Source organism: Blennius ocellaris, assembly GCF_963422515.1.
Source record: "Blennius ocellaris genome assembly, chromosome: 13".
Classification (NCBI taxonomy): Eukaryota; Metazoa; Chordata; class Actinopteri; order Blenniiformes; family Blenniidae; genus Blennius; species Blennius ocellaris.
In genome coordinates, this window is record NC_137662.1 from 5181917 (window position 1) to 5203595 (window position 21679).

The 21679-nt window shown below is 40.8% G+C and overlaps 1 protein-coding gene across 1 annotated transcript; it reads right to left on the bottom strand.

Moving 5' to 3' along the window:
* Positions 1-647: 647 nt before the first annotated feature.
* Positions 648-21149, bottom strand: hhat (hedgehog acyltransferase). The gene is made up of 12 exons (XM_080508184.1): positions 21054-21149; positions 19818-19964; positions 19671-19735; positions 19379-19492; positions 19095-19289; positions 16690-16902; positions 16212-16389; positions 14503-14653; positions 12967-13002; positions 8978-9179; positions 8325-8469; positions 648-1830 (listed from the first exon to the last, which is right to left on the bottom strand). The coding sequence occupies exons 2-12, from the start codon at positions 19936-19938 to the stop codon at positions 1745-1747; spliced, it is 1506 nt and encodes a 501-aa protein (XP_080364310.1). The 5' UTR covers positions 19939-19964; positions 21054-21149; the 3' UTR covers positions 648-1744.
* Between the last annotated feature and the right edge of the window lie 530 nt (positions 21150-21679).

Below are 21679 nucleotides of genomic sequence, written 5' to 3' on the forward strand. Positions count from 1 at the left end.
TAAGGGGATACGATTGTATTTGCTGCCTTTTCTCAGCTTAAAAGGCACAAATAAGCAGAGAGAAGTTTACTGAAGCATTTTTCAACTAAAAGCTGACTTCAGAAACGAAATGTCCTTGAAATGTAAAAAAAAAACCCAAAAAACATCCCCATTGTGGTTCAAAGTTTTAATCTCCATTACATCAGATAATCAAGCCATTTTAATAGAAAACTTATCGTGATCAAACATCGAAATGATAAAATACAAACATGATTGTATTTCCTAACTGTGTGTAACAAACTGCCCCGAAACCCAAAACTCCTCAGTTCATGGTAATCCAAAATAGCTGGATGTTGAATTATTGACCACTTATTTATCTCCAAAGTAAAACACACAAAAAAGATAATGAATTTTTGACCCGCTGTAAAATATTGATGTCTGGAGTGAACGGAGGAGGCAGCGAGAAACAGTTTGTGTTTCTGCAGTGGAGATTTGAAATGCTTGGAGAAGCCCTTGTGAGTTGGATTCATGAGCTGTTTTGAGTGAAGGTCTTTTCCCATTGCCTGGGGGTGATTTACATTATTTTAACTGGTTTGTGGAAGTGCAAATCAGCAGAGAATATCTGCGGCTCAGAGAGATACCTTGTTCTTATTACATTCATTCTTAAGAGGAACCATTAAAGGAACAGTGGAGGATGAAGCTCTTGATAATCTTGATAAATCAAAGTGTAATAGATGGTAGACATCTTTTGTCATTCAAACATTTACACTACAGGCACATACGTGAACAAAACTGCTTTGCAAAAGGTTCAACTTGTGTCTAAAAATGAACAATAAAAGGTGTAAAAAAAAAAAACGAGGATGAACCACAGCTTTCCTCCTGAAAACCGTTTCCAGCCTCAGCGATCAGCGTTCCCAGCAGGTCAGTTTGATTTGGCTTTAATAACAAACATGTCAGCCTGAATAACAGTTGCACATTATATGTAAAGACTCACCAGATAGTTTAAATTACAATGTAGCAATTACCACCTGAAGAGAGAAAGGTGGGATTGTGGAGGGATTCACGTGGCGAAACGAAACACAGGAGAGTGAAAGACTTGGTTAATGTGCAGCTTGTTTAATTTTTTTTTATACATCGCTGCTCAACAAGAACAAATCAAAGCAAAGGAAATTGAGGAATATTGTTTTGGTTTCCAGTGTTGTCAAACAGAGCCCTCTCAGGACGTTCTATACTGACATCACTGTTCTGTTTCATGCTCTTAGGAGTAACAAAGACATTGATCTGCTCTTCTTTGCTGAGATGGTTCACTGGTGAAACCACAGCAGCTGCTCAGAGGAGAGTAAACCTGACATTTCTCCAGCTTCCTGCACCGATGAGCAGCACCTCATCAGAGCCCTTTAACAAAGAGGCTTGGAGTCCACATTTTCCTCCAGTTTCATAGAGTAACAGTGTTTCCATGAAGCTGACTGGGTAGAAAACATGCCTCAAGGCTGCTCCTTCATTTACGGTCCATTTTTAAAAATATATGATTACAGTTTGTGCGCACTTATATTTAGGAATCTCCCAAAGTTTTCAGCTTACAGACAGGTTTTGTTGAAGAAAGTGTCCGCTCAGCTGCACCTCAGCCAGCTTTGGGGAGGTTCGGTGGCCGCGGGCCAGCTTCGCCACAGAGACTCTGGCTGGTGAGGCGAAGGCGCCGGAGTCAGCAGGCTGCTCCGGCAGTCCGGTGGCAGGGATTCTCACTTCGACGCAGAGTCAAGGTGACTCATGGTGGGTGCGAGGACCGCTCCAGTCCGACCTGAGCGAAGCAGTAGAGGAACGCCAGCATCGGCGGAGCCATGGTCGCCCAGCCTGAAAAGAAGAGACAAACCGCTTTTAAGTGCATTAGAGGCTTTTTAAAGTTGGATGAATGCCACACTTTCTAATGTGTTTCGCATCAGATGGGAGCCGTAAATGCTGTTTACTTGTACTCGATAGATGCTTTCGATTTTACATATATTTCGTCTTCATAGCCCAAAACCTACCAATTTGTTTGACTCATGTTTCCCCATTAAAGCTCATTTTAATAATTCCACTTTGTCGTGAACACATTTGGAGTAAATTCAAGTCACATCTATTTATAGCACACTTTAAAGCAACTCTGGCTGAAAGCAAAGTGGTGTACATAAACAGACATAAGGACCAAAGAAGATAACAGTGCAATAAAATACAGTAAAAACAGCACAGTTTCAAACGTTAAAGGCCAAGGGATAAAGGTGGGTTTGAAGAATTGGTTTTGAAAGAGTATTTTTTTAAACTAATAAAAAAAACCTAACTGATCATATTTTATTCATTCTCTTGGGGAAAGTCACTTTTCTGCATCGACCCTCCTGATGGGGGGTCAAGGGTCTTGCTCAGGGACCCACAGTGGCGACCTTTCTGCTGTGGGATTCAGACCTGTCAACTTCCGATCACGAATCCGCTTCCCTAACATGTAGGCCACCACTGCCCCTCAAACTGATCATTAATACTTTTACTTATTTTTATCATTATGTCTTCTCAAAAAGAAAATCTAATCCCCCCTGATCTCTGAACTCTTCAAATCACATTGAAAACCATCAACCTTATCCTGGAAAAATTCAGCAATGAAGGTCTGTGATTTTTTTTTGCAGAGGCATTGCTTTTGGTAGAAAATCACAGCGGTTTCTGTTCGAAATAGTGACAGCGATGTGAGGATGTTTTGGTCACTTTCTGTCAGGCTGTGCGGCGTTACAGTTTCTCCTCCTCGTCTATTTATAGCCGCGTCTCGTAGGGTCTAGCAGGCAGGTAAGGACAGCTGTCTGCACCTCCTTCCCCCGACTGGCCGGCCTCCAGACCATCTCCGTAACCTGCACCTGCACCCACAATGCTTTCACAATGCTCTATTCTTCTCCATTCACGTCGGAATAGAATTCAGGTACGCGCTGGATGCTTGACGCACAGCTGTAGCGCCAGTTTCCTGTTCACAGACCAGAAAGACGGGCTTTGGCCAGAAATAAACCTTATTTACATGCTAAATACTCGTTACCCGTTGGAGGTGACGTTGGCATTGCGTAGTTACACTTGCGTTCGGGCTGTGTCGTTTCCAGCAAACACCAATTCATCATTAATGTGGGTTTAATTAAATTAGGCACATTCTGAGGTGTTTATATAATTACTATAATATGCACATTCTGACTCGTACATTCATCACTGAAAGGCGTTTATCCTGCGGCTATGTCTGCACCGCCAGCCAAGGCATCCCGGCGATTTGTCTTTGCAGGTGTGTAGATTTCATTAGCGCCCTCAGTGTGACACATCCTCTAACTTGGACTGTTGTTGTTGTTGACTGAAAGTAGCAGTGAATGTTGGGAGAAGCACACGCTGTGAGCCAAACGTGAACAACTCTTGGCCACGGCTCAGGCGTGTGTGCTCGCATTTCTTTCTTTCTTTTTTTTTTTGGAACGCAGACGACTCGCTAAAAATCTGGGAGAGAGAATAAATGAATAACCTATTTCTCTCGGTTGCACGTCACTCTGGCTGCAATCAACAACGTGCTGTAATTACACCAGTTTTCTTGAGCTCTTCAAGTTTAACTACGGGGCAGGAGGTATTTGAAGGTAACACAGGATTAAATATACAGTCGAGCTGTTTGGCGAGCTGAACAGCTGGACGTTCTAAACAAACTCGTGGTGTGTTTAATCAGGTAGCATCTCTTTGGATTGATTACCGATAGAGACGAGGGCCATCCAGACGGATTTCCTTTCCAGTTCACCCGTTATTCAGAGCATCGCGTTCAAGATGGAAATATGTCAGGACCAGATAGAATCTCACAACTGTGAAGTGAAATCACGAGATTTATATCAGTAAAGAGTCTCAAACGCCTTTTTATTTGAACATTGATGAGATAAGATATTATGAGGAACTGATGCAATGTACACTTAGAAACATTAACTTTGTTGATAATGTGTGGAACAGTGTCTGTTTCCAGTAAAAATACTGGGAAATTATTGTTATTTTAAAAAACGTCTAAATTGTTTTAGGAAAACTGTAATGAACTCTTAACTTTCGTCTTTTTTTGGTCTGTTTTAAGACCAAATTTTTGAATTATCTCCTGTTCAAACAGCAGAGGAGAGTGGGGTAAGATTTTTTTGTCACGTGACCATAACTTCAGGAAACTAGAGGGGCTCGTGATTTTTTTTTTATATGCAAAAATAGTTATTTGCTTGTCAAAGTAAATTTTCTGCTTAACAACTGTTATGTCAAAGCAAATTTATCCAGCTCTAATATCTATGATATATGATAAACTATATGATGCATGTTGGTGATTTGCTCACATATAAAATCACGTGAATCACTTCCTTAAATATCAGCCTGAATTTGAAAGCGACCTCATTTTGCCCAAACTGCTGGCTGTGGAGTAAATTGAGCCACTGGTTCAATGGTCTCTGGAGTCAAGGTCAAAACAAGCTGGGACTCAAAACCCCTTGAGGAGATGGAGAGAGAAGCCAATGATGTCAAGGGTGGAAAGTCCATCAGGTCAGTGGCAAAGGAGATAAATATTGACAGGTCAACGTTGAGCAGGGGCATGAAAAAGAGGGAGGCGAAGGAAGAAAGAAAACATTCAGGTACGATGGAACAGGAGAAGCAAAGAGGGTCTTCTCAGAGGAGTTATGAGCTGAAGAAGCTTCTTCAACCTCAAAAGGCTGGAGGAACTGAAGGAAGGAGCAACAGTTTATTTCCCCCCAGCAACCCTGACAGCTGGAATATCAAACAGTTGTTTTGAATATATGTTTTTTTAAACTAACTGGTAGTTTGATCTCATTGGTTCTGTTAAAACTGTTTTGTTTTAAGCACAACATGCTCAGGTTTACGTTTTAAATCTCTTTACTCCCATGAGCGCTTGTTTTTTTTCATTATTTAGGGCAGCTTTGTCAGAGCTGCATTCTGATAATTTCATCATTTCATTCTATTTCTGAGTCATATTTCTTTGCCTCCAGGACAACATGAGTAAAAAGTGGCTCAACTTACCCCACTCTCCCCTAGCCCACTGATTCTGAGGTGTTTATGTTGAGTCGTTTAAGCGACTGCTTTAATCAACTTCCTTCTTCCTTCTCCGCTTCTTGTTCTTTTTTTAACTTTTTAATAATTTTATTTAAATTTTGGAATTGTTTAATGATTCCCTGTATTTCTATTGCTGGATCTTTTGAAGTAACATCAATGTGACTGTAGTATTATGTAGAATTAATATAATGTTTCAACAAAATGAACTTATTGTAAATCTACTGAGTGTCTCAGGTTATTGAAGTGTGGGAGATGAGACCCCCACTCACAAATATACTGTAACATTATATCAATATTATAATCTGGTTGGACTTTATGCATCTGTGACTGTTTTGTACTGAAGGAATATGTTTGCTTTGTCAAGAGGACGGCCACACACTTTGAGACTCACTGCATTATGTACAACTAAGAATCTGCTTTATTAGAATAAAATAACTGGAATCTTACTGATATCTGATAAAGTACCCACCTGAAGTAAAATGACTGTAATTCCATTGCTATTATGTAGAACTAGGTCAATATGAAGTAAGAGTCTGGTCATTTTTGACGTGGTCTGCTTGAACAGCTAATAAAGTTGATTGTCTCCTGAATTAAACCATAAAACCGTCAATATTGTGAACATTTCTCTGTCACTTTGCACTCTTTCTAGCTTTAAAGTCATTTTAGTTTTCAGGTGGTTTCCAAACATGACGTTCAGACATACAATACAAGACTTTGCACATCTTTGGTCGAAACATACGAGTTGGGACACACAGTCTTCACACAATCGGCTAAACAGTCGCTTTTCTTTTGGTACATTTCACCTGTGGGGAGGGAGAGCAATTACACTGATGCCTGTGCCACTAAAATCTGAGACGAGTTGATTTAAAAGCATTGATCTCATGTTAATGAAACCAGAGCTGCCCCTCGGAGGTTTATAGTGCCGCCACAGAAACAGTCCAAGGCACTCTTGGTGCGTTCGTTATGTACATGAAGGCACAAAGACTATTAAGACGTTTATTAAAGGATCTATCTTAACATTTTCAGTCTCACTTCTTCTCATGATGTGAATGCATTTACAATAATGAAATATTTAGTTTGGTTTATAGCTCTCATTCTGAATAATTCACTTCCAGAACGGAATTTCCAAACACCCTGTTCTTGTTTTCAGTCTCATTTTACATTATTTACACCAACACTCCAGTATTATGTGTGTGGAAAAGGTCAGGAGTGCTTGGAGAAGGAACATTTTCCGCACAATTTGCCAACAGTTTTTACTATCACAATAAAGCTCGCCTGTGACCTTTCTCAAGCTGATTAGGCTCATCATGGAGACCGTGTGATATAATCAGATGTGATAGCGTAATAAATGACAATGAATGAAAAAAAAAAAAAGCGTAATGAAAACGAGAGCGAAAAATTGTGACGTTTGGCAAAATCCAGAAATAATTTTCCATGCATTTGTCCTGCATGATGGAGCTAAAACCTCTTTTACTCCACCGAAACACAGCAGCAGGTGGATAGAACGCAGCGGTGTCAAACACAAGGCCCATGTGCCAAGACTGACCCGTAAGAGGCTCCAGTCCGACTCGCCAAACCAGCAAGCCATCAAAAGAAAGATGTCAAAGAAATCATTGGGTTTATTTAACGCAGTTTTCTTAACACAACACTGAGACCCAAGCTGAGACATTAATGATTCTGCCATGAAAGATACAAGTGCAATAGCTACCAACCACAATGGTTGTAGGAGGCCTTTATTTTGGACATTTCCCTGTATTTTACACCAGAAAGTATCATCAAAATGTTTTTTATGTTGAAATTGCAGCAATTTTCATTCTCATCACGTCTGTGCCGTGCCACAACAAAGGAAAACTTGAAGTTAAATGTTACTATGGCCATAATGGGAGTGTCCTGAAATAAGCTCGTGTTTTTCTCAATTTCCATAGAGTCAGAGCATTTTGAAAAAGTTTCACATTGGGAGCAGTTTTCAAAAAGTTGTGTTTTCAGTGTCCCCGAGCACCTTTGTCGGGTAAAGGACTCCCAAAACACAACGAAAGTTTTACGTTGAACTTTGGAGGGAAACTGAATTTAGGCCTAGTTTACACGACACAGTCGAGGCCAAAAACATGCATTTGAGGTTAATCTGCGACACTAAATTGGCCATCGGTGTGAATGTTAAGCACCAGGTGTCGTGGTCAGCCTCAGAATAGTTGGTTTCTGGCCTCAGAGATGCATGTTGTCTGTGTATATGGATTTGACTTCCTCCCACAATCCTAACAGATGCTTGTTGAGGTTAATTGGTAGCTCTAAAATGCCTCGAGGTGTGGCTCTGTGTGTAACTCTGTGTTTAACTACGACCTGCCCCGGCCCCTCACAACCCTGCTGGACAAAACTGTAAATTGATGGATTGATGGAAGCCGAATTTTGTGAAAAAAGTTGACTTACTCACCTCTGCTAATATGGCATATTTCATTTTATAGTCTTTTTATAAAAAAAATGTGTTTTATGTCCCACGACTTCACACCGTGTTCCCAGCCCTAAACTGGAACAGTATAAATGACGAGCTGGTGAACACGGTGGTGCATTTAGCAGCAAAACATGCTGCCATTTCCCTTAAGAGGCAGAAGAGACAAAGAAAGAGCCAGATGGAAGACGTTAAAATGCGACACTTTACGGGGTAACAGCAACGTCGGCATTATGTTAAGTGCCAATGACTGGGTGAGAGAAAACATCGAATCTGCTTGGAATATCAGTGAACTGTTAATCATCACCTAAAATCGTACACAATATACGATACTATCAACCAACGCTGAGTTCTCTGTATTCACTTCCCTCCAAGCCCAGGAGCAAGTGCAGCTCACAGTGCTTATCATAAGTAGACAGGCTTCAGGAGGCCCTGCCATCTTGCTTTAGGTACCAAATGAGCCAAATAAAGAGACACAGGGCGCAAAAGAGGCATTGGCACATCCATGAAACAGATGTCTCTTTCTATCGGGGAGAGTTTGCCCATGCAGATGCGTGAAATAGCCTCATAGAAAACACTTGCTAAATATACAAACCTATTCAGCATCACTGACTGTACTTTCTTTTATTGTCTTATAGGTGAGAGGTGGACTCACCAAACCGGAAATTTGCATTTTGTAGGACAAATTAGTGGTTTCCTACAATGCTTGTAAGTTAAAAAAAACAAAACAAACAAAAGAAACACACAACTAAACATGATCACTAACCAACAGTATAAAATGTATAAAAACAAATAAAGACGCACGATTCTTCTGAAGTGAGGACAGTGTAAGGCATTTTACCTTGAATGAAGACACGCTTCCAGAAGATTCTGCCTACGTGTGTCCCTCCAAGGAACACCAGATTAGAGAGGATGAGCATGGCGGTGGAGAAGGCAGAGAGGAGGGCGACGCAGCGCCTTCTCATCGCCGCGGAGAAAGTCCGCTCCTGGGAAATCAGCAAAAACAATAAGCAAATTGAAGGAGAACCGCAAGAAATTTCCACTCTAAATCTTACAGAGACGATCACATAAGCACCTGCCAGTAGCGAACAGTGTGACCGCAAACAGGGAGGATTACACTGTTCGCCATCAGACACGAGTGTAACTTTGCTCTGAAGTGTGGCTGGAGGCCGGAGGAGCTGCTCCAATGGCTCCACTCTTAATGCACTGGAAGTAGACTTTAGCTCACATTAATGTTGTAATAACTATGCATGCCAATTAGATGTGACAGGATCGAACCTGTTTGTCCCCGGTCTGTACTTAGTGTACTGGCCCCAGGCATTATATCTTATTAAATCGGATTACACTGTGTGACCTCTTTATTTCTGGCTACAGGAAAGATTTCATTAGCCGATCGATGGAAAAACTGAGGATTATAATATTGAGCCTAATGTTTTTCGGTTTAGTTTTTTTTTTTTACACCAAAAGATGTACACGTCTGAATTTTAGACTCACGACGATGGAGCTCATGAAGGCTGACGCAAAGAGTGACTTGAATCCATTTTCCAGCAGGACTCCAGCCCAGTTCATCAGGGCCCAGTACTGTAGGTAGTCATGGCCGCCGTGCCAGAGGCACACAAAGCCAAACGCCAGGCCCGTGGACATCATCTTTAACAGTGGGCCGTGGTGTGACCCTCCCAGAGGCACATAGATATATCTGAAACGTGGAGAATAAGTAATGTGTAATTCATCATTTAAGACCCCGGTATTGAGCAAGTTACTGAAAATGTGTTCTTAGTAGTGGAGTAACTTTCACTGGTGATTTAGAAAAGGTCCTTGTGCATTACTTTTAACCATCTCCCTCAATTAGGATGTCTATTTTATGTGCACACAGTTGTATTATTGTGGTGTTGCAGTGACATGATAGTGTGTTTATTCTAAATATATATATTTTACATTATGAGCTTGACTGCAGTCAAAGTGGCAAAAATGATCACCTTACTGGCAGTTTTGACATTATCTTAAATAGACAACCTTTTGTAAGGAACATGCATTTGTAGAATGAGCAGCAGAGCAATGAAAAACGTTTCATAAATGATACAACATATTACGACTGCTCAAAGATGTTCATCGTTCAAACCTAAAACCCCCGATTAGAAAAGGATTTTTCTTTCCCCACATCAGTGAATAGTGCAGCCGTACAACTAAAATAGCAGCACAATGCATCGATATTTTCCAAACGACATCGGGTGCAATAATTAATATTATATGTTGAAATCAATTCAAGGTGGCGTTCCTCTCCACTCCAGGGGACATCAATCCATACAATTTCTTGACAATGCGTCAAATAGGTTAATAATTCATGTGAAACCCTTGACACACATTTAACCCACTTTCTATGTCAAATTGACCTATTTCCTCACCGCTGCTGTCTGCTCCGCTCTGTTCTGCTAGATAACCATTGATTTCAACGTCTTGGAGGATAAGCTGATGAAAATCGGTTAAAACGAAAACCAAAATATATTGTGATGAAATGTGTCAGTGTATTAATATTAACGGAGACCAAAGAGAAGTTATTTTTCAACGGCCGTCTCTGTTTTAAAATTGCGGCTGCATTCACCCGGGACTCGCCGGTCATGCGAACATCCCACCAATTACCAACAAATGTGGCACAGGTCACCAAGAAAAATGGCCCTGGACATTGTGAGAAGTTGTTCTGTCCCGGAGGTGCAGACGCCGCACTGAACACGCTACACACAGTCCGACACACGCAACAAACATCTCATTGTGTGTGGCGGTGCTGAGCTGGGAACTAATTATCTCAGCCACCCTGTGGCTAATCAATGTCCCTGAAAGATGAGCCAGCGTTTTCCTGAGCCTTAAATAGTGCGGCCAGCTCGGCCATATTGGAGGATGAAAGGCGGCGCGCAAACAGATGGAGCCGCACCGGAGTGCTGGATCGAGAGCAGACACTGAATACCTGCACATAACTGGTGTCTACTCCTCAAATTAATTCATGGGCTCGACACAGATGTTAATCAAAGTATGATGATTTTGAGGTATACACTACTTACCTGAATAATCAGTGTGTTATGTAACATGTGATTATTCCAAGCAGATGGTGGCAAACAACGTGCTGACAGGCTTCATGGACCGTCAGAGGGAATTAGTGTGACAAACATGATTGTTGATGCGTGCGCTGTCACAGACACGCAGGCGTCTCCGCACATTTAAATACCGTTGAAAAGTCATTTGTATGTATGAACTAAAAGGTTTCAGCCAGTTTTTAAATCTGGATTGTGATAATGTTGGTCATTGTTTAAGAAAATGGCTGGGAATAATATTGCAGAGCCAAACCGAAGGGATGACGCGCTAATAAATCTCAAAGATGTGTATATGTATGTATGTATGTATGTATATGTGTGTATGTGTGTATTGGATGCTTGTGAGGTGACATTTGTTTTTAAGTCTACTACTTGTTAATGTTTAGAGGAGTCTGTATCTTCTTCCAGAGGGGAGGTAGACGTCTGTTTATGTCAGGGGTGTCAAAGACCTTTTCATTCTGGTCCCACAAACAGCCCAACTTCCTCTTGAATTTTGCTGGGCTGGTAAAATTTTGCCATGAAAACCATTGAATTTAAAGTTTTTGTTTGTTGTTGCAAAGAGTATAAGTGATAAAAAAAAAAAAAAAAAAAAAAATGTATGTACGAAACAAGAGGCTTGTTATCTAGCAGAAAAAAGCTAGTTTGGTAAATATTGTAATCTGGGAGGTGCTTTTTCAATAAAAACGTTAATATAGAAAAACGTTAAAAAGTCTTTATAAAAAATAACAACCCTGAAATAACTATACACAAAAAACTGCATCCCAAAGTATTTTTTTTATTTCTAACAAAATATTGACGAATAGAACCCAATTTCTTCTTCTTTTTTGGTTTTTGTTTTCGTTCATCTGTTTGAATTAACTTTTCCATTGTCTGGTAATTTATTGAAATGCTCTGTACTTTGCACTCAATGTTTCTCTTCTGATAGAACCCAGGTTAAACACTCGAGTCCCTCCAAGCCCACCCGTATGCCTCCGCACTTAAATATCCACAACTAAAATTTTTCCAGGATGTGGGATAAAACATCCCACGTGCAGCGGCGATAACAGAATCAGTCACCCTGCGAGAGCTTCTTTGTTGGCCGATAAGTGAATGCGAGTGAAACGGAGACCCTGAGACACGGCGGCGTGCGAGCACTGAATGCGTAATGGAATGGCGAAGAATGAGCCACTTAGCTGTCCAGGGAGACGAGGGTGTCAGTGGTGAGTCATGTGGAGCACATCATTTAACACCTACGCTCTCCTCCAGCGCTCTTCAGATTATTTCAACAGAATTTCAAAACTACATTAAAACCTCTTTAAAGGCACTTTTGCTAGAAGGAACGTCGGGGCATTGTGTCACGGATATTATTTTGCATCTGCAGTGCCATAATTGCAAGCAATGCCATTAGGCGGGAGAAAACAATTTCCAATGGACACAGATTAAAAGGGAAGCTTGCATTTGCAATTTAAATCCCGGGGATCTTAAGCAAATTAACTGGAGCCACTTTCGGTCTGATGTGCGTTCTTTCATTGCACGTGAAAGGCAGACAGACATGTAAGCCATGACAATGTAAAAAACAACAAAACCCCAAAACAACAGCCAACAAAAACACTAATTAGTAAACAATAACCAAGACAGGGAACAATTTCCCAGAATATCACCGTGTTCTCTGACAATCGAGGAAACTGTGGTGTTGTAGCAACCCACGTCTCCCAGGCAGACCATGAACTCCCAATAGGCTGCACTCAGCAGAGTGTGCATCATTAAAAGCAAACGAACTAATAATGTGCGTTGTCCAAAGTACAAGTGAGCAAACACATAATGCTCCCATTACATATGCACATATTAAACAGGGAGGCATTACTCCAGGGTGCAGGAGCTGGCGACGCAACACGACAACTATTCCATGACAACATGCAACCTCATAATCATGAGAAAGCCGACATGCAAATGCGCGGCCCTTATCCTTTATGAGGGAACATGGAGGCTGGAGGACGGAACCTTTTCTGAGGTTGTACAGCTGGCAAGTTCACAAATAAGACCTTTTAATGGATTAATGGATGGACGGACGGATAGATAGACAGACAGATGGTTTGGTGAATAGATGGATGGTTTGATGGACGGATGGATGGATGGAAGGTTGATGGACTGGCCAACGGACGGACAGATGTTTGTTTGATGGATGGATGGATGGACTGACAGGCAGACGGACGGATGGACATATGGATGATTTGAGGTATGAATGGATGAATGGTTAAACAGAAAGACATACAAATATAGGAAAATCTAAATATAGAGAAAGACAGATAGACATGTAGATAAGAAGGTAGACGGACATTCGAGTTAAATGACATTTAACATTTTCAGTATGAGCATTAACATCTGAATTAGTCCGTCCACGCTCGTGGAGTGCCTCCTTACCTGATGAGCCATCGATACAGCCCCTCATCAAAATGCCTAACAATGGGGAAAAAAAAGTGCATATCTGAGTTACGAATTAGCATAATAATATAACACTGAGACAAAAACACTTGTGGGCCTCATGTAAACTGGGGCCGCCGCGGTTCTTCTGATGCCTGTGTGTGTTTGCGTGCCTTCTCTTTGTCATTAGGAAGATTAGATTTGGCGCTGCGTACATAAAGCCGAGCAGATTCGTCAATGGTGTCAGGCTTTATGCATTCCATCAATGTTGTGGGCCAGCTCAGCACACACAGGCTGCAGCGGAGAGCGACCGTCAGCATATCGGTCAGTCCAGTCTCCAGCCGGCGCATTTATTACCGCCAGAGCAACATGGAACCCTGCATCTACCACTTTATGTGCGCGGATTTAATGGAGAAGGAATGATTGTGCAATAAGAATGTCACATCATTTTACAGTATACTTGTGGGATAAGGTAAAATGTTGTTCCAGAAAATGCTTTTAATTGCATGTGTGCCATCTAAATTCTGCTGAAACATACAAAGAGCTGTGCGATAAATCTTTCCCTAACAAATGAGTTTTAGTGAGGTATAAATCCACCTTAATGGTGATTTTTACTGGTTTCACTGGTATAATTTGAGTTGCAGTTGAAATTGAGAACATTTTGGACAAGTAGTGCGGTGTTACCGTTATTTTATGCCAGCTTACTAACATTCCTGCTGTTAAATGAGCAGGAAACAATTATAAAGAATGCATTTTACATTAAATATCAAGGTTGTGAAATACATAAAGGTTTTTCTTTCCTTCTTGTAACATGAAAACCATATAACTTTTTCACTTTCATATGTCTGAGTATCCTGAGATGTTTTCTACTCTTTACACCTTTTATATTCAGGCTTCTTGCTGAATAAGGTGTTTTTTTCCAGAGAGCCTCTGCACTGCGTGTGAGACCATTAGTCTGAGCAATTGTGACCCCTTCAGTATGAAGCAGGCATGGTTTTTTTATGCACAATCGTTTCCCATTTCAGACGTGGTCTGTGAATATAACGCATATTACCAGTTTCTGCTGTAAGGCTGTGGAAATATCTCCAGCATGTTCTTCAAAACTGACCCACATTACAATCTACACTCTATACCTTTTGTTTTTACCTTGTAAAAAAAAAAATCCCTGTTACTACTTACTGAAAGCCGTTATCAAAACTATTTTCATTTAAAAAGCAGTGAAATTCAAAATCTGCAAATACAGACAAAGGCCAGATTGCACGAATAATCTGAACGTGACTCTGAACGAATCATATAATGCTCCTGGTGTGGAGGTGACCTATTGTTCTGATTGCCAGTAATGACTCAAAATGAGACAATTTTCTGTGCCCAGTCTAAATCTGATTGCCAAAGCACAGCAAGTACTCGAAAGCACTTGACATTAAATGCACCTTTTCCTCAAGGATACAATGGATGTCAGCTTTTCTAGTTGCTGAAGTGTTGAGGAATGCTGGAAGAACAGTATAATCCAGATTGTATAATGCTGTGTGGTCTTACCTCCACATGCCTGTGAAGCTGTACATGATGCTGACACAGCGGGGGAGCGTCGGGGGAACCAGGTCATCCAAAGTGGCAAGCATGCATGGAAGGCCGAAAAGTACCAGATACTTAACAAAGAAGAACTGGACAAGAGCGAGGGCCAGGCCGCCTATAACAGGGGAAAGAAAAGGACATTTTGTCCTCAGAGTTGATGCATGAGAACCAGAAAGAATGAGAAAGCAGGGATTTCAGTGAATTTGATGAGGGTGAGATGAGGCATCTCTAAAGCTCTGTTGTGGTAGCTATCTATCAAAAATCGATAATACCAAATGCTGCAAGCCCAGGTCTTTAGTTTTTATTAATCCACTTCTTCAGAGATCTAATGGAGTCCATGTCTCAGTGAGTCAGGTTCTTTCAACAGAGAAGAAGGGGCATTAGATCATAATGTTATGGCTGATTCATAATTTCCTGATACAATATCCCACTGCAATGCAAATCTGTCCTAATGTAATAATAACTACAACTCAATAACATGTTGTTGTTTTCTAACATCTTTTTGTCTTCATGCTCTTCATCTTTTATGTCTCGTTACCCTGCATCCAGTAAATACCCACTCTTGATAGATTAAATAAATGACTCCATGAAACCTGAAAAGATCTGCCCCTCAGCAATCTTCCACTTTGCCTTCCATTATTGAAAGATTGCGGCCAATCACAGACAATAGTTGCTCAACCTGGCCTCAGATTTGCTTGTCCATGATCCATAGATATGTCCCCGGCATGCTTACGGGAGCTCTGGGGCTAGTAATTAAGAAAGCGACTGATGAAAATGACTTCAAAACCCCAGTGGTGCTTTCAAATTTGAAATTTACTAAGAGGAGGGAGTGCATTTAAAGAATTATGCTTTACAAGAGCATACAGCGGCTGCCAGAAGGCAGAAAGCCAGAGTCTTTTCCACTTAACTGCCATTTGATTTGTGTAAAGAACATAAAAGACAAATACACAAAGTATTTCCGAGAAGGCATTGTGGAACGAATAAGTTCCTAATGTTTATGTTTTTCAAGATTACCTTGCTGATTTCTGAACAATTGTCCACATTCCTTCTTCCACTTACATAGAAGAGCAGGGACTTTCAGAAATACAACAGTTTGCAATATTAAAAAAAAAAAAGTTTCTATATAAAGAAACTCAATGCAGGAAAGGTATTTGCTCCGCCACATAATCCCAGGAGTTCCAGGCAGTCCTGGAGATCACTGGTCTAAGGTTTCTGTGAGCATGGTCCCTCCCAAAAACCTAGAAAAATGTAGTGTATTTTAATGTAAAGTACATAAATATAATGCAGTGCTACATTGGTTCCAAGTATGCCAGAGTCCTGACATGCTGTTAGCGTCTGTGTTGTTTTGGTGAAGGGTAAAATGCAACAGTTCCATTATATAAGCGCAAAGATACTTAAGGTTCATTAGGGAACAGTAACGGGTCAAATTAGATCACGGTGGCCCACTATCGTCTGAGTAAATATCATTAAATACAGCACACATTTTTTTGAAGGAAAAGTGTCTTCATAAACCAGGTTAATGACTGAGTCAGTAATCAGCATATCGTGGGTGTGTTTTCAAACCCACCGGGGAAAAAAGAACGTTTCAAAGTTTTGCATTTCAAAAACATATCCAGGCCATGTGTCTGAAGCGGCCGGGCAACATTAAACCTGAAAGAGTACGAAAGCCTCACCCAAGGCCCAAGGGGGCAGTATCTCAATGTAGGTCTCATTAGACTGGATGGTGTGCATGTACATAACATGGATCATGTATTCTGCAATGCACCACCACAGAACGATCCGTCCCAGTCTGAGCACCAGGTAACTGAGAGCTGACGGTTCTCTGCCCATCTGCTCAGCGGGCCTCTGCATCTGCAAATGAAGCGAGGGAGCATGCTGTTAATAATGCAGGTTGAACCTTTGTGACCATAAAAAAGGAATGCTGGAGTAAAAGAGGTGCTGCAGGAGATCTGCTCCACAGAAAGCAAGTTAGGTGATGTAAAAGATGCTAACAGGCAAAAATCCGGCTTACCCTTGTAGGAGTAAGACCCTTCTAGCTAAAACCAACCCTTATTGATATACTATGGTCTCAGAGACAAAAAAACAAACAAAACAAAAAAGCCAATTTGGCTAAATCCTTGTTTATTTCAGAGTCGCTTGACTGGCCCTTACCTGCTCTGTGTAGTCTTTATATGTGACAATTGGTCCATTGTAGAAGAAAGGATGGTAGAAGGTATACGACAACAACCAAGGGAGCTGGACAACTGCACCAGGATCCACAGGGCTCCAGCAGTGCTCCAGGCTGAAGCTGATGAAGCGCAGACCACAGACAGCAACACTGAAGAGCAGCAGATAGTACTCCTCTTCGGTTTTATACCAGCCTCTCTGCAACAAAGGGAAAGAAGGCCAATTATTTCTGCCACAATCCTGGGAAACTCGTGCAATAATGATGGGATTAACGCATATTTAGACAAGCGGCGAGGAATATGTGTCAAAACTCTCCCCAAATATTAAGACAACTTTTAATGAGGTCTGCTAAGAGATGCTGGAAATGTGGTTGCTTTTGAAGTTGTGCTTGAACACAGGACTCGGCTGCGTGCAGCCGCACGTGACTGTGGGGATGTGTGCAGGAGGGAAAGGGGTAGATTTGAGCTCAATTTCACTCTTCCACATTGAGATTTCAAACTATTGTGACTGCAGCGTGGTTGCATCACTTTACCTGGGCCCGATGCATCAGAAAGACGATATGGTAACGTATTTCACTGATGGAAGAACAACTTTTTTTCCCCTTTCAGTTGTTCAAAATTCTACGCAAAGCAATTAAAAAATACGAGAAATGAATCTTGATGATAAAAAAAAAAAAAAAAAACAAGTTGAGGGACTGACTATTAAAATGCATCTCTAAATGAGAAATAATTTAATCAGAAAATACATATCCTCCATGACACTAAAAAGGACAAACACAAATTCCACTGTTGAACCCGAACCCAAATATATTAATCTTGTCCATCACAGAGTTGCAGAAAATATAGCACACCTCGTTTTTACTCATCATCTATTCATCAGTAAATACTGAAAATAGATCGATGCATAATATGAAGTTATAGGTATTTTGGCCCAATCCTCTTGGTATCTTGCGCCCTCTTGTGTTTCTTGTCAATATGACATTTGGTTACAATCAAAAGAGGTACATCTAATCAACAAATCAACTCTTTTCATCCAAAAATGGAAGATTTTGTGAATTTAAACGGTGCTGCTATGGATTAACAAACCTCTTTTTCAGGATTATTTGTGGCTTCAGCAGTTCTTCCTCGCTTGAAAGCAAGCAGCCAATCAGGTACGGAGACCAATTTACTAGAGTGGTGACAGTTTTGTTCTGCCTGGAGACTCAGACCTGGCGTTTGTGTAGACCGTAGGCACAGCAGAGTGTTTCTCTATATTATAGCAGGCATAGCAGACCTCAGAACCATTACTACTTTCATCCAGCTCCTCTTTTTTGTCCATTCCAGAAAATTCATGCATGCAATGATAGTACTGCATTGCAATAGAATCATTTGCAATACACGTTTTAATTTCCTTGTGTATTTTTTATTCTTTTTTTTTACCCTAAAGAGATCGATATATAGTAATTTTAATCATTCACAGCTACAAATATGATACATGATTCACAACGTTATGGGTGTGTGGCGTTTTTATAAAGTGACTTTCAGGGTAACTGTGTGAGGGATAGAGATTTGTCAGGTTGTTATGAAAAATTTACATTTCAGCGACATCTGGCTTTAGATATTAAATGTGCCTGCTGACGGGTTATTCTGATAACAAGGGCGCAGTAAATGCCCTGTCCACAGCGGGATAGTCAAGCAAGTACTATGCGTTTCAATGAGGAGTGACTGTGGCACACACATTTTTTAAATTCTTCTCAAATGAAACATCATAAATGTAAGAGACTATTCTACAAATAGTAAAAACCGTCACTGTTTCGATGATAATCATTGCTCATATCATCTTTGTCAAAGAGTTTTTCCACTAAATTATTCACAACATGAATAATTTAGTATAGGGGCCTTTTTGATCTGCTGCACACAACTTTTGTTTCATGTAAGGCATTTATGATTCAGGTTATTGTTGATGCAGTGAGAGTGACACGTTTCACTCAACCTCAATTTCACAGCCACATTAAACATCTAAATGTCTGACGCAAATATTTTGAGGACAGACTTTGTGACCAAAACAAACAAGGTATCACAGGCAATATTTTAAAGGGATCAGTGTGAAATCATCAGTGACAGTTGCAGCTCAGTCCAATCCACCCATCTATCCATCTTCGATATCATTTTTTTCCAGCTAAAGCGTAGCGGCTCGAGTCGATCCCAGCTTGCTATTTTGATTTCAGGGTACTCCCATCACAGGGCAAATCACACACTCACATTCACACATACAAGACATACACCAATTCATCTCAAACAAATGCTTTTGGGCAGTGGGGAAAAAAACCCAAAGTAGCCAGAGAAAGCCCACACAGGGAGAACATGCAAACTCTGCACAGAGTATCATGCAGGAAGTACCGTGCACCTTACCTGGATTTCTTGAATTGTCTGGATGTGCAGAGTGGAGAGCAGCAGCAGGTTGCACGCCCATGACAGAGCAGGCATCCGCAGCCGGGAGACTAAAAAGGAAAGAGCAAGATGCACCAGCAGCACGCTCACACCTTTAATCCCTAACGCACAGCAGGCTGCTAAAAGGCCGTAGATTGTGACAGCTGGTGCCCTAAGCTGTTGGAGGAACACAAAAACAAGGCGTTGAATCATCCACAACTAATGGCTTTATTGGGTTTTCCGCTTGTGAAACAGCTGGCTCCTACCTTGGGGTAATAGATGCTGGTCAATCTGGATACAACGCTATGACCAATCAGAGTCCAGAGTAAGGACTTCTTGGCCCATTCGGTCCAAAAACTCCACTCAAAATCAGATGAGTCCTGTGGGGGGGACGACACAAAAAATGTTTTCAAAGAAGTCTTTCAGCTTTACGCATGAAGCAAATTATTCAAAATAGAAACAATTTTTTTTTTTTTTTTGTGACACTATTTCAAAGTGCAATCTTCAGGCTTACAATAATATGCATACCTGAAAAAGTAATATCAGTCATGGGCTTACCCTTTTAAATCCTTCAAGGAGTCCTTTTCCCAGCTGGAACTCTCTTTCTAATCCCGCTTCGTGCTCTGAGGTTCAAAGCAAGAGGAAACTGTTTTATTTCTCATTACATATTCCACTTATTTTATCCATCTACATTTTATGGCTTACCTTTGGAGAATGTGTGCAGCTGGTAGAAAGAATACAAATGAGAAAAAAAGGACAATATCCAATATGTGAGGATTTCTATCTGAGGCAGCGGGGCCATGTGCGTCTTTGATTTTGATGTCATGAGGAAAATCTGCTCTTATACTTGACCTACAACAGAAAGCCAGAGACACAGACACTTAATTAAACTGTGATCTTATACTTGTAAAGCAAAAGCACACCCAAAGATATATTCTATTTATTTTGTGAAACGTAGCTACACATCAGAGCTAATCCCTACAGCGAATTAAACTAAAGGGAATTTAGTTTAAACTTTTAGCTTTTTTTAAATCATGGTTGTTTTCATTTACTGTTGGAAATAGTGTGATTTAATGTCAACATGCATGATCAGATAATTAAGATCTGATCAAACTTAAAAACAATTTAATTGAGGCAAAAAACAAACAGTTTGCAAAATGTTATTTCTCTATCAATCTGAAATAATTGATTTAGATTGAATCATTTAATCAGCTATAGGGGAAAGTACACAGAAGTATAAAGCACTCCTGAGAAACATTTGACGTGTTTTAATTAAATATTAGAAAAACGTATTATTGATCTGACATGATAAGCAATGAAAACATAATTATTATTTGTATTATTTCTCAGAAGTAAATCCTTATCTGTGGCTTGAAAAGCAAACAAAAAGACAAAAAAAAAGTTATTGTTGAAATAACTAAAAGAAACAAATAACATGTACACACCACAATAATAACAGAAATAAGAAACAGAAGAAACGGGAAAGCACATTCAGATATTTATTTGCAAGTGCAGCGCAGAATACGGAATTTGCACGTTGGAAAGTTTTGAAATGTTCGGCAGATTAAAAAGTAGGGCGGAAAACTGTTAAATAGCGAATTAAAATGCACGTTTTAATGGTTTACTGTCGTGAGGACTCCAGAGCGTCACGGAACTCTGCAGCTGTTGCTCGGCAACGTTTGCTTAAGTATGACGTCGGTCCGCGTGCCAGCAGTGCCACAGCGACACAGGCTACAGCTAACGCTAACTTCTGCACCGACTGAGCGGCTGCTTAACGCGATTTGCGACAGGACTGCTCCGAACGCGCCCAGCCTGTGTCTACACGTCTGCTTGTTTTGACTGTTCGTACCGCCGCCACATTGCTCCGTTTGAAGGAAATTTCCCTGAGCTCGCCTGTGAAAGTGACAGCTAGCTTAGACAGCTAGCCGCCTGGAGTGTTACCTAATATCACTGAGCTGCCAGCTGGTGTCCATTCCTTTAGATGTAAACACTGCATACTGCTGGGTGTGCTCTGACCTCGGATCCCCGGCTTCCAACATTCAAAAATGGACTGAAATGTCCTTCTTCTGTTTCTCTGGTTCACTCGTCTCAAGCACTTTCCAAAGCGTGACCGCCCCCACCTGTGCTGGAGTGTATCAGCCACCACTGTAGCTGCTGTTTATTAATCCAGTGATAAATAGCCAATAAGCTGACCAAACGTTTGAATTTTTGGTCTTTTCTTACACTGTTTTAATGTTTCAATGCTTTAATGCATTGTTTTATTGTTACACTTAATAATAATATTTTAGATCTGTTTATTGTTGTGGAGCAGTTCATCTCATACCAGAAAATACTTTAATTTAACATTAATGGTGTTTACCTTGATTCTAAAATCGCAGCCTGCTTCTCCAGTTTCCTCCAAAGGTCCAGAAACATGCATATGAGGTGAGCTGGTGACCCTGAATTGCCCCCTGGGTGTGAATGTGCGCGTGTGTGGTTGTCTGTCTCCTTGTGTTTGTCCTGTGATGGACTGGAGTCATGTCCAGGGTTTAATCTGACCTTTACAGAGATCCCCTGTTTTACCCTTC